Consider the following 12,592-nt stretch of genomic DNA (forward strand, 5'->3'; position numbering starts at 1 on the left):
CTGAATTCTGATAGCTAATTCCCAAAGGAACTGACACAGCAATTATAGTTAGTCCCGGCCTGGGTAAGACCACTTGCTTCCTTGTCTCCATCTGCAGCCACTTTACCTGCCTGCCTCAGAAGAGGTATGACAACAAAAGCCCTCTTTTTGGCCTGCCTTTTTGGCTCCTCCTCTCCCAGAACCACCTCCTGCAGTGGCCACTCTGCCTGTTCATGACTTCACTTCATGATGCATTTTTATGAGGGCCAGGACTTTATTTTCTTCTTTTCTACCCAACTTTCCCCCACCCATTGTAACATGTCTCTTAAGACCGTAAACTATTGTTTTAAATTGCAAACTGCCTTGAGTTATTTGATGGAAAGTTGGAATGTAAATAAGTGACAGTGACGTGGGTTTTTGTTTGTGGTATCAAAATGCCCCCCCCTTCAAAATGATAATGATAAAAAGGTGATGCAGGCCTTAATACGTGGTCTGCCTGATTGCGTTTGAAGGTTTGTCATTGATAGCTTTCTGTGTATTATTAGGTATTACCGTATTTCTTCTATTCTAAGATGCACTTTTCCCCCCATATAAACATCTCTAAAAATGGGGTGCGTCTTAGAATCGCAGGTGCGTTTATTATTTCTTAGAATCAAAGCTTTTTTTTCTGTTGGTGTTACTGAAATTAGTGTGCATCTTACAATCGATGGCGTCTTAGAATCGAAGAAATACGGTCGCTACATTGATATCGCACCTTTCCTCCAAAGAGCCCAAGGCAGTGAACGTGATCCTCCTTCTGTCCCGTTTATCATCATAACAACCCTGTGAAGTAGGTTAGGCTGAGAGTCAAGTGACTGGCCCCAAATCAGCCAGTGAATTTCATGACCAAGTGAGGACTGGAACCCAGATCTCCCAAGTCCCAGTCTAACCCTCTAACCACTTCACCACACTGGCTTCTAAAAGAGATCAACTCTCTCAATGGCTCTGTTCAGATGTAATGGAACCCCCTTTTTTCAATTAAAAATCCTGGGTTACCTTAAGCAAGCCAGTGTGTTAATGCATGCAACTCAGTAGTTCTTACTTGTCAGCAGTAGTGGCTAAATAAGTCAGGTATTCTCCATCTCAGGCTTGGTTAGTGGGACATCAAAACTGGAAACTCTGGCTTGTCTCTCCCCTGACAAACCAGAGTTGTAAGCCAAGGCTTATTCTTGGGTTATGACTTTTGCTTGTCAAAGGGAGAGACAAGCCAGAGTTCCCAGTTTGGATATCATGATAACTAGGCCTAATCTACACCTACAGCCCTTTCCAAACGGAGGAGAGGTGATTGCGAATTTTCCCACTCCCGTGATCGGCACTCACGGGGCACACCCAAGCGAAGTTTCCCGGAATGACAGGAGTGCCATTGTGGGAGCAGGTGTGCCCCGTTATGGTAGTTCCACATGTGTATCAGTAGAAGTGGGCGGGGCTAGGCAGGTGGCTATGGGGCACAGGATTTTTTTTAATTACTCCTGAGGGATGCGCACCAGTGCAGATACACAGCAACACATGCAGTATAGGAACTATGTATAATAATAATTATTATTATAGGAGCAGTATAGGAGCAGGTGAACGTCATGTGGCCCATTAGTGACGAATACAATACAATCCTGTCATAAACGGCTGGTGTGGAGAGTCCTTGGCTTCTTTAGCTGCTCCCACTGGAAGGAGCTAAGGATTACCAGGCCAGTGAGACCACAAAGATCAACTATAGTCTCTGTTTATAGCTATTTGAAGCTGGACATGTTCATTATACCATTTGCATGACTAGGCAAAACACAGCCATATGCAACAGCTACTGAGTAGCTTCCCATCCGCTAATATTTCCCTCATATCCCTTAAGCACTTCTGCGCAATGTGATTTGCACCACAAGGCCCTTTGTTGTTTCTGGACTGAGCTGGCAATATTTCCTCTCATTCTCCTGAGGAGCTAAGCAAGTTTGGCTGGCTGCTGTGGAATTCCTTCGGCTCTCCTGGCTTCCCCTCCGCCTACAGAGAGGGCCGCCCACTCAAACGCCGCTATTAGAGCAACACTGCATAATGAGGCTTCCTCCATTCCAGGAATTCCACCCACTCGCCATAGAATATCTTGCCGTTTGAAGTGCTGAGTCACAAATGCATCCCGTCAATTCGCAGGAGGCTGTCACAATTCAGGATATTACTCAATAATTGCTCATAGGGGAGTTACATGATTGAAGTCATGGAGAATAAGGCCACATCGAAGACCTCTTGGGCCACATAGGCCCAATTTTGTATTGGGCAGCAGTTCTAATACTGTAGGTAAACCATTGATGTTATTAAATCCTGTCAGGAAGGTTTATATAACCAAGTAGCCTAGCATTTATTAGTGGTAGCAATAACGGTTGTTTTTCAGTGGGGAGCACTTCCTATAAGCGAAGGCTCATGTACACAGCCGTCTGGTGAAAAGGAATCGCATTAAAGCCACTTGGCAACCAGAAGTCATTATTTTTTACGATCATGGAGGGTATTTTACCAGAGGTAATTAATTCCTTTGAGGGAAGCAGGACAAAATATGGAGGTTGCGATTGTGATCCAAAATGAGATGTGTGTGCGTGTGCATGTGGAGGAGAGGAGTAGCTTATCACCAGCTCTAAACACTTAACATAAATCCTTCTTTGCCTCTGTGTGAATCAGCCTTAGGGCAAGTCAGTGGTGACTAACATAAACGACAGTTGCTACATTTTGGATTTTGCCATGAATCCATTTGATTCAGGGTGGGGTGGGCAGGCTGCAACATTCTGGTAGGCTTACTTTTTTCTTTTCTTTTTTAGCACTGGTGTTAAACATGCATTTGCATGCTAATGAATTGACATATTGACTTATTACATCTTATGTATTACGATTATTATTCTAAAATGCCTAGAGTGACTTTGGGATCTGGGGCTGCTCCACTGCCACAGTGGTGCCTCAAATAACCACCACAGACCCAGCAATAATACGACTAAAGGAGGCTGCTTATTAAGTTCACAACACAGAGAAGTAGCCAGGAAAGGCATAGAGCAGGGCAGGGCAGGGAAGCCCCCTGGCCCATGGGCTAATCCAGTCTGTGGAGGTTCCCAGGGACGAGTGATATTTCTCTGCAGGGCAGCAGGGGAGGCGGAGGTGGTGGCAACACACACACACACACACACACACACACACACACACACACACACACACACGTCTCTGTATGCCCACAGGTCACTTTGCATGTGGAAATGGGCCTGGCAGTGCTGAGCCCCAGCAAATGGCCGGTATGCCCGCGATGTGGCTTTCCTGTAGTGGCCTGGGCTAGAGCTACACTACTGAGTTATAGCAGCATAGTCTTGAATCACTGGCGCTAAACTCGATAAGCAGGAGGGAAACGTCAACAAACAGTCTGTGGTTGAAAGCTAAAGTATCAGTCAGAAGCCAGGTCAAACAACACTGGACACAGGAAAGCATCAAAGAGTACTCAGGATCCAGTTCAAGGTCAGGATAAGTCCAGGCAAGACCAAGGAGCTGGTATGCAAGCGACAAAGACAAGCCACCAAAACCAATGGTTGCTTCCAGTGTTGCTTCTGAGTTCTGGCAAGTCTTTTATGGGGATTGTGATGATTGGGAATTGTTAGTCAGCTGCATGGGCCTTCAGCTAGCTTTGGCCTGTTCCCCTGAAGGGCAATTCTCCAAAGACTCGCAGGCTCAGCTGTTCCTCCTTTCTGTTTAATCCCTCAAAACTAAAGCACCACAGGTATTGAAGTACACTGATAACTGTTGGGGCACATTACACATTCCATATGCCACTTTCGTTGTGTGTTTTCCTGCTTTTTATTCCACATTATCCAAAATACCGCAACAAATGTAATTATGTGTCCTAAGAGATATAAATGTGCAAGAGGGATATAGTCCCTGGGTGAGTGTCCCAGGGACCACAGGATAGTTTGGATTCCACCCCCCTTTGAGGTCAGAGACAGCACTCCGACCTCGGAAGGGAGAATCAGAGATCTGACACCTTTCCTCTGTCCCCTCACAGCTGGCATGGAGAGAACTGCACTGGCTGCCTCCCCGAGGTCGGGAACCCGTCCTCAGAGAGGGGGGAGAGGGAGCATTGTGGTGGAGAGGGAGGGCAGGAGACTGGAGAGGCCAGGATACGATTTATCCCGAGCCTCCTCCAGCCTCCTTCCCTCGCCCTCCGAAGCTCCCTCGCTAGTCGGACTGAAAAATCTGTCTAGTGAAAAAGCAAAGAACGGAGGACAGGGAGGCAAAGGTTGCCTCTGGTCCTCCTCCTGCCCCACTGGCTTCATCCTGGCAGGGCTTGGGGATCTTGGAAGCCCCTGAGTTTGAGTATGAGAGGCAGTGTAATTCTGGGCCCAAATCCCCACTCAGTTTGGAAGGAAGCTCTCTAGCTGACTGAAAATCAGTCGCATCCTCTGAGCCTGACCTACCTCACCCTCACAAGAGCGCCATGAACATAAAACGGGACAAACTCCTGAAGACATACCTTTTTACACAGGCTTTCCCTGGTTTTTAATGTAGCTGGTTTTATATTGCCTTTTTAGCTTTTTAATGTTTTAAATTTATACTTGTTGTATTTCATGTTTTTTAATCATGCACTGCCCAGAGAGCTTCGGCTGATGGACAGTATAAAAATGTAAATAATAATAATAATAATAATAATAATAATAATAATAATAATAATAATAAAAAATATTACCCTGCCTTGGGTTCCTTGGATGAAGGGTGGGATGAAAAAACGCGTCTCAAGTTCTTTATTGGTATTAATGTTTGAGTCAATAAAACAAGCCATCTCAGAGATGCTTCATCTGCTATTACCAGCTAATGAATGCAGTAATAACCAACAGCAGAAGGCCACGATGCATCTTTATAAGGACAAATTGCAATATTCCCCTAAGGCAGGGGCAGGCAAGCGATATCCCTCAGCCCAATTTGAAACGCCCTCTACAAGCGATCAGTTCATATCTCTGGCAAGAATTATCTGTCCCTCCCACAGCAACCCAGCTGGGTGGGGAAGAAGAAGGAGAGAGGGAGAGATGTGAGTGTCAGAGAGAGAGAGAGAGAGAGAGAGAGAGGCAGGACCTTTCTACACCTAAGAGCCTTCGGGGATTGGAGGGACAATCCCATACCTGCTTCTGGTATCATCCCTTGGTGTCTAAACAGAAGCGCGATGTCCTAGAAGGGAAGAGGGACGTTGTGCCCATCGTGCCCATTTTTTTAAAAAAAACAACAGGAGCTGGAGCACAATTGCACTCCAGGGCAAAGTAAGCAAAAAAAAGAAGAAGAAGAAGAAGAAGAAGGGCCCGACACCCCCATTTCCAATGTCCTTGGACTCCCCCTCAGCCCAGCTTCTTCCCTCTGCTGACCCCCACTACTCGTGGGGAGAAGGGGAGAAGCCGGGATGGGCACCCACATCACCTGCAGTTCTCAGGATCGTCCTGGGACTGCAGGTAAAACCGGGTTAAAAGCAGTCCCAGAAATCCGGGGGAAATGGAGGGATCATCCCTGCCTGTTCCCAGGATCCCTAGGATCGCACAGGGACGATCCAGGGAAAAACCCAACATGTAGAAAGAGCCAGAGATGCTCACTTTTGCCTCTGCCCCTCCACCCACTACTGGTGTCGCTCCCCCCTCTATCACCAGCGTGTAGCCCCTGGCTGATTATTCCAGGAGTAATGCAGCCTTCGGCAGAAATACCTTTCCCCACCCCCAAGGTATACTGAGGATCATGCTGGCGGATGCTAGAACAGTTCCAAAATGTCTTTTAGAGAGCTGGCCCTATTTCTACAAATGCCAAACTGAATGGTTTTTTAATCTCCAATGATTTTGCTTTTCAGGCTACAGTGCCTCTGCTTTCCCCCCCCCCCCCCAACCCCACAGCTATTCTTCCCAGAACACTGGCCTCAGCCTAGGGCAAAATTCTTCTAAGCCCACCAAAAGCAAAAATACAGACACAATGTTCAGGTCAGAGTGGTAAAACTTTGTATGGAGTGTATGAAAACGAAGGCTGTTTTTCTTTTTTAAAACAAACCAACAAACCCACAGATGGTAACTGAGATATTTATCCTTCATTCTCACACACTCCTAGTTGGATGGCATCCAGAGATCTGTCGCTGGTGCTCTGGATACTAACCATGTGGATGCAGACGCTTTCTTTCCACATCTCTGGGAGACTTTCAGTGCAATGGCCTGACTATAATGTACTTGAGGTGTTGGTCCCTAGATGGCTGAACCCCTAAACCCATGTGTCTGGGATGAGTCTAACCTCATTGTTTGCAAGAGCCTATTGTTGTCATGGATTGAGCAAAGACACGAAGGATTAGAAGGTTTATGATTATTAGCCACTTACATGTTAAAGAGGTTTAACCCGATGCGGTAGAGCCGCTTCCTCATGGTGTCTGTGGAAAGCGTAGGAGATTTGCAGCTGGCCGGGTTCTCACAGTGGTATCGCGGAAGGCTCAGGATCATGGCCTGCAGGGCTTCCTTGGAAGATAACTCTGAGGCGGACTTGGCTGAGGTGGAGGTGCTGCTACTGCTCAGTTGCTCTGAATTGTCTACATTTTCCACCTCTGAGCTCTTGCTCTGTCCAGGGTCGTTGTTCGAGCCAAATGGAAGCTTCATTTGGTCTTGCTCTGCCTCCCCTCCTCCCAAGCCATTGGTGTTGACATTTCCCTCAGTTACTGGGTGACTATTTTGGAGGCTTCCAGACTCAGGCTGCCCTTCTGGGGCAGCTGGCAACTCTTGGCTCTCTTTCCCTCCTTCCTCTGGGATTTCTTCTATTTTGGCAGCTTGAGAAATCCCAGCCTGGGTGCTGTTGGCGAGGCAGTTGGCCATCGACACCGAGGTAGATGAGGAGACAGAGATGTTCTTGTTATCAATCTGGACCATGACATCTCTGAAGGCCATCATGAGGGTGCTGCTACTCTTTGGCAGTGTATCTGGCAGCAGCCCTTCATCTTTCTGCTGGTCCTTCAGTTCTGCTTCCAAGTTTTGGTTTGGTTGCATTGAGCTGGTGCTGAATGTTTCTCTGATCTGATAGGAGCTGCCATCTTGAAGGGAACACATAGTCTTCAGGCTCCACGTGCTGAGAGCATCATCGATAGATTTGGCCAAAGACTGGACCTGCTCGGTGAAAGAGTCCTCCAGTTCAGTCAGCGCCCCACTGATTGTGGCCGGCAAAGATGGAGATCTCACCAAGGGGATGCCAACGAAGTTATAGCCTTCCACAAGTGCTTTCTCAGCAGAAAAGCTTTCAGAGTTCTGGACGCGGACTTTCCTCAGGGAAATCCGCCGGGGCATGCGGCTCTCCAGGAGCGAGTTCCGTATCTTCTCAAAGTTTTTGCTGAGCTGGTACTGGCGGAAGGCAGTCTGGATCGTGCAGGCTGCCCTCCGGGAGACCAGGTGACCGCCATATTTGTGCTCTAGCATTTCGATCTGAAATACATACAAACAAGATTTTAAAAATTGATTTCAGAAGAGTTTCCATGACCTCAATTTACAAGGATGACTTTCTAACAGTACTTCCAGGGAGTCAATACTGCATTGTGTTGCTTTTCTCTTCGCGGCGGTGCTCTGAAAACGATCTCCTTTGCTCACGACTGTATGATTTCCCCTCATTGTAGTGTCCACCTCTGATCCTAACTAGGGGATGGATTGGATGAGATTCCCCACTCCACCCATGTGGCCCATCACATGTTGAGCAGCGCGTGCTCTAGGGTGACCACATGTGCATTGCCAAAAAGAGGGCATGCACCACTGAAGAAGAGGACAAAAGAGGGTGGCAATTTCCATACAATTGGCATATGCTAATTGATATTCATAGATGAAAATGTAGAGATAATTACTAAATAATTTAAATAAAAATACAATACATCTCACCCTAGCATGGAAGACTGTAGCCAGGTGATCTCCTGCGTGCCTTGCTCAGCCTTCTGCTGTCCAGGTGCTAACGGTGGATGGGCAACTTTAAGGCCCCTCCTCACCCTTGTTATGGTTCAGATTTCGACTGGACAGTCTTTCAAATAGAGGGCCTTTAAATCGAGGATTGCCCTCTGTGAAGTAGGACACATGGCCACTCTAGAATGTGCACAGCTCTTCCCTGTCCACCTAGCACAACCGCCCTCCTCGGCAGGTCCTACATGTATACATAGGGACAGAAAATCCAAATGCTGATGCTGTTGAACTGTACATACATAGGCAGCATTTGGACATTCAATCTCCACATGTACATTTCGAGCTGGTGGAAGTGGGCCTGTTACGCCGGGCATGTAGGAAGGAGCTGAGCATATGTACTCCACAAATCAAGGGAGGTGCGTAGTCTGATCCAGCCCTAGATATCTGCATATTCTTGGATTCTAGTTGTATTTTTAAAAAGTATTTATTACGTCTTTGTTTAGCATAATCCCAACATGTATGGGGAAGAAGGAGGAGGAGGAGGAGGAGGGTTCAAAGTTCTGGCAAGACTAGCACTAAACCCTATCAGATAATGTGACATGAAGCAAGGACTGCCAATCTCACAGAACATACTTAGGCTCACAGTTTAGAAAGTATCCAGATACTGAAGTTGTAGGGCTGTGAGGCAGCCACCTAGAATAAGTCTCTGTGTCAACCTTCTCCAACCTGGTGCCTTCCTGAAGATTCGGATGACAACTCCCAAGCATTCCTGACCATTGGCCATGCTAGTTGGGGTTGATGGGAGCTGAAGTCCAAAATGTCTAGCGGGATTAGGCTGGGAAAGGCAGCTCTGTGTGCAAGCAATGTTTTAACTTGGGGCACTGATGGTATTACTCAAAGGGTGCCGTCTGAAAGTTCACAGCAGGACACAATGGGAAGCAAGTGTGTGCCAATCCTGGAGCAATGCTACAATAAGCTTGAATCTACAAAACTCTGAATGATCTAGGATCAGGTTATGTGGTCCTTGCACCCTTACTGTCCTATCTGAATATTAAGATATGCTTCAGAGGCGTTCTCTGGTCCACCATTGTTAGGATTAAAAATTCATATATCTTGTGTCTTTTTTGGTAGAAGTAAGGCCCACTAAATCAATGGGGATGTTTCTTTGGTAAGTTTGCTTAAGACTAAGACATCACAGAGCAGAGGTAGGTGCCCCAGTGTTCTTCAGATGTTTTAGACTACAACTCTCATAATCCCCAACCATTCACCAGGCTGGCTGATGGGAGTTATAGTCAAAAACATCTGTTCTTAAGGGGTGGAAATTTGATCAAGCTATGTGATTCATAAAGCTCCCGATGGAGCTTCCAATATACATTATATTTGAACAGCACCTTCCCAAATAGCCCTTTAGTCTCTTGCAGGATATAATGAAAACATCTATTTCTAGATCTAATTCATTTCTGCGTACTAATTAGCAGTGGTGAAAAAAACAGGAAGAAAAAAAACGACTTTCTGTCCCCAAAGTTCTGACAATTTGATTTTTTAGGTGAGATAAGTCATAAGGGATAAATGTCAAGAGGAGTGAGATTATAAAAGAGCCCCAGCTGGGCTGGTTAATGAGACATACACTGTGAAAAACCACCAAACTGGGCATCCCACACCGGCAATTTCTACGCCTGAACGTTGTGTCCTGTTTCTTGTACAAATAGTTCCCTTCTTGTTACCTCGCTGATAAAAGCTTAACAAGTGGACCACTGGAGAGTGTTTTCTGTACACCCCATAGATCATCCCACTTTTGGTCCCAAAGAATGATCATTAGGAGACAATGGCACCGGTGGTGGTGATGTGGAGGATGGATGGCAACGGTGAAAAAAGCTGAAAGGATGAACACTAATTATCCCTGTAGAGATTTACAGCTAGGGCAGGTTGCAGCTTCTGCCTGATAAAGGACTTTCTTCTTCAGAGTTCTGGTGGAAGCTGGTATTTGTCAAATGACAATGAAAAGTGAGCGGATTGGAGGAGGAGAGCCAAGTGGTAGCTGATTTTGCATTAATGAGCAGATGGCCATATGGGCATCAAATTGACCCCGCTGACATGGGAGTGTCAGTCCCTCTCCACCCTTCCTAATCATGGCATTATCTAAAACATCCGCTTAAGGATAAGAACCTTGCAGCCTGACACGAAGGTTACGATAAGGTTGTTTCTCAAGACAAGCTCTAGTGGATTCCCAGCCCTATGGTCTGCCCCAATTATTTGGTCCTAGGCATGTACAAGAATTTCAATTCAATTTGCAGATCGTTCGTGCCCTGTTTGCATCCCCGAACGCGGGGAGCAGCACAGGCTCTCCAAAAATGTTTGCCAATTCCCAAACTTGCATTTGCATTCAAAAGAATGTGCACTTTTTAAAAAGTGCACTTTAAAAAGGCACCCTTTTAAAAATTCACATTTTCACGCTTTAGTCAATGGAGGGAAAATGCACACTTTTGAAAAATGCGTACTTTCCCCGTTCAAACAGATGAAATAGTCACAAACGAGAATGGGATTGAGCCACGCTGAGCTTGGAAGTTACATTTGGAGAATTTCGTTGAGCTTGGTTCCTGCCCATGCATGTACTTATCTAACTACTGTGAAATATATACACATTGAATATACATTTTCTTTTCTTTGTACCCATTCATATTTAGCCTATGCGCCGTCCTTGAAGACCCATGCATAGAATCATCTTGTCTATCATTCACACACATGCAATCGATATATATCACAAATATATATTGAAAAATGACAGACAATATAATTCTATGCATGGGTCTTAAAGGACAACACATAGGCAAAATATGTATGGGCACACACAAAAGAAAATGTACACTCAAAACAAGATAATTTCTCCCCCGTTTCAATGCAATCTTGGAATATTCTTCCTCTTGTCTATCAGCAGCTACCAGAAAGAGAGACGGGCACCCCAATCACGCAAGGGACATGTTATTTCCATATATGAAACTGATGAAAGTGCAGTTGTGTATCCAGATGTGTGTTTCTGTGCATCACAAGGCTCATCCTGCCCAGATAAGTTTTTTGATGCACATCCATTTCTGGAAGCAGCAGTTGGTTGCCACTATGATCGCTCAACTCCAATACGAGGAGCTTAGAGTTGTGCCTCCCCACTTCCCACCCACGTACTTCTTGTTGGAAGTCTTCCACGATGGATTTTGCTCACGGTTGACATTGGATTGCCCACCTGTGCTGAGAGTCTTTTTTTGCATAATGAAGGAATCTTTCTTTCTCACACATGTGTCTGAGAGCAATTACGACTGACCTTTCTGTCTGCCATGTGAATAGAGGGCACTACTGTGATGAAAAACCCATTACTGCAAACCCATTTTATCTAGCATATGAGGTGGAGGGCAGAAGCAAAAAGGTGTAGGATGAATTCACATAATTCTCTCTCTCTATATATATGCTGAAATCAACAAGCTGCCTTTTTTTCAGTGATGTTGAGATGCTGGACTGGTCTTATGAACACTGCAACACACGTACAGATTGCAGCTTCTCATGTCCTAAAAATGTGTTGAACTGGAAAATAGATTGAATCCCATCTGGTGGAACCACAATCCGGCCATATGTGTGGAGGAGGCCTTCACGTGGCAGATTCAGGCAGACCAAATTCACTAGAAGGACCAAGCTGAATGTTGCCTCCAAGATTCAAAGAAGTGGATAGGTGCACTGGCCTTTAAGCATTTAGTCTTTAGGGCAAGATTGCTAGCAATCTTTGCCCAGTATGATGTACCTATAGCATCAGTGGAGCAGACCGAATCTGTACATTAATACTGAACTTCGGGACTTCTGTGCAGACGTTGAGAAAGCTGGGATATGAAATCATGAAGGTGTAATGAAATGCCCCTCCTGTATTTTTAGGGACAAATAAAACTTCAGGGAGTAATTATGGGTGGGGAAATGATATGGGGGTGGGGGCAGAGTTCAACCTTCCTCCCCTATGCCCACGCCATACACCAGAGGTGTTGAACCGCTTTCAGCCTGAAGGCCAAATTCAATTTTGGGGCAGCTCTCAAGGGACGCATTCCAGTGGTGGGCAGGGCTAAAAGCAACAGGAGCAGGATCAAAATACAAAATATACCGGCATATTGTAGCTTAAAGGTGTTACTGCCAGTAACTAAACCATAGGAGAGAGATTTCGACCTTTTTTGAAGGGGGGGGGGGGCGGACTGCACAAAAGCCAGGAAACCACCCAATGATTGGTGGTTGGGAGAAAGGGCGTAGGGCCAGAGGAAGGGGTGTGGCCATATGGGGAGCTATGAAGGGCTGGACTGAGACTCCAGCGGGGCAGGATTTGGTCCCTGGGCCTGAGGTTCCCCACCCCTGCGATAGTTGCAAGAGCTCCCACAGTTGCTTTTGCTAAAGAAAGCTTGTTATAAACACGCTTTTTAGATCGACAAACAGCTCAGAACACCATACTTACAGCCTTGTTGTTACGAAGCTGAGTAAAGCATACACTGCTGTTAGTAAAGATCAAAATGGTGGCCATGATACAGCGTGGCACCACCAGCTACGGAATTACCCGAGGCTTCTAATAGAGCAACAGCTTTACTAGGTGCGGGTGCGGGTGTGTAATCTTTCAAACTCTCACATTAGACATTGTGAGATGCAATGATTCACTTGAAATAAAAGGGGAAATT

The 12,592-nt window shown here is 45.9% G+C and overlaps 1 protein-coding gene across 4 annotated transcripts in view; it reads right to left on the reverse strand.

Annotated features, from left to right (window-relative positions):
- Nucleotides 1–12,592, reverse strand: part of LOC134404234 (IQ motif and SEC7 domain-containing protein 3-like) — a 96,456-nt gene that overhangs the window by 30,701 nt on the left and 53,163 nt on the right. For all 4 annotated transcript variants that reach the window (XM_063134927.1, XM_063134928.1, XM_063134930.1 and 1 more), the window contains exon 2: nt 6,358–7,442. In XM_063134927.1, coding sequence (XP_062990997.1) covers nt 6,358–7,436 — 1,079 coding nt within the window. In that variant the 5' untranslated portion in view covers nt 7,437–7,442. The remainder of the gene's footprint in view (nt 1–6,357; nt 7,443–12,592) is intronic.

Source organism: Elgaria multicarinata, chromosome 9, assembly GCF_023053635.1.
Source record: "Elgaria multicarinata webbii isolate HBS135686 ecotype San Diego chromosome 9, rElgMul1.1.pri, whole genome shotgun sequence".
NCBI classification, from domain to species: Eukaryota; Metazoa; Chordata; class Lepidosauria; order Squamata; family Anguidae; genus Elgaria; species Elgaria multicarinata.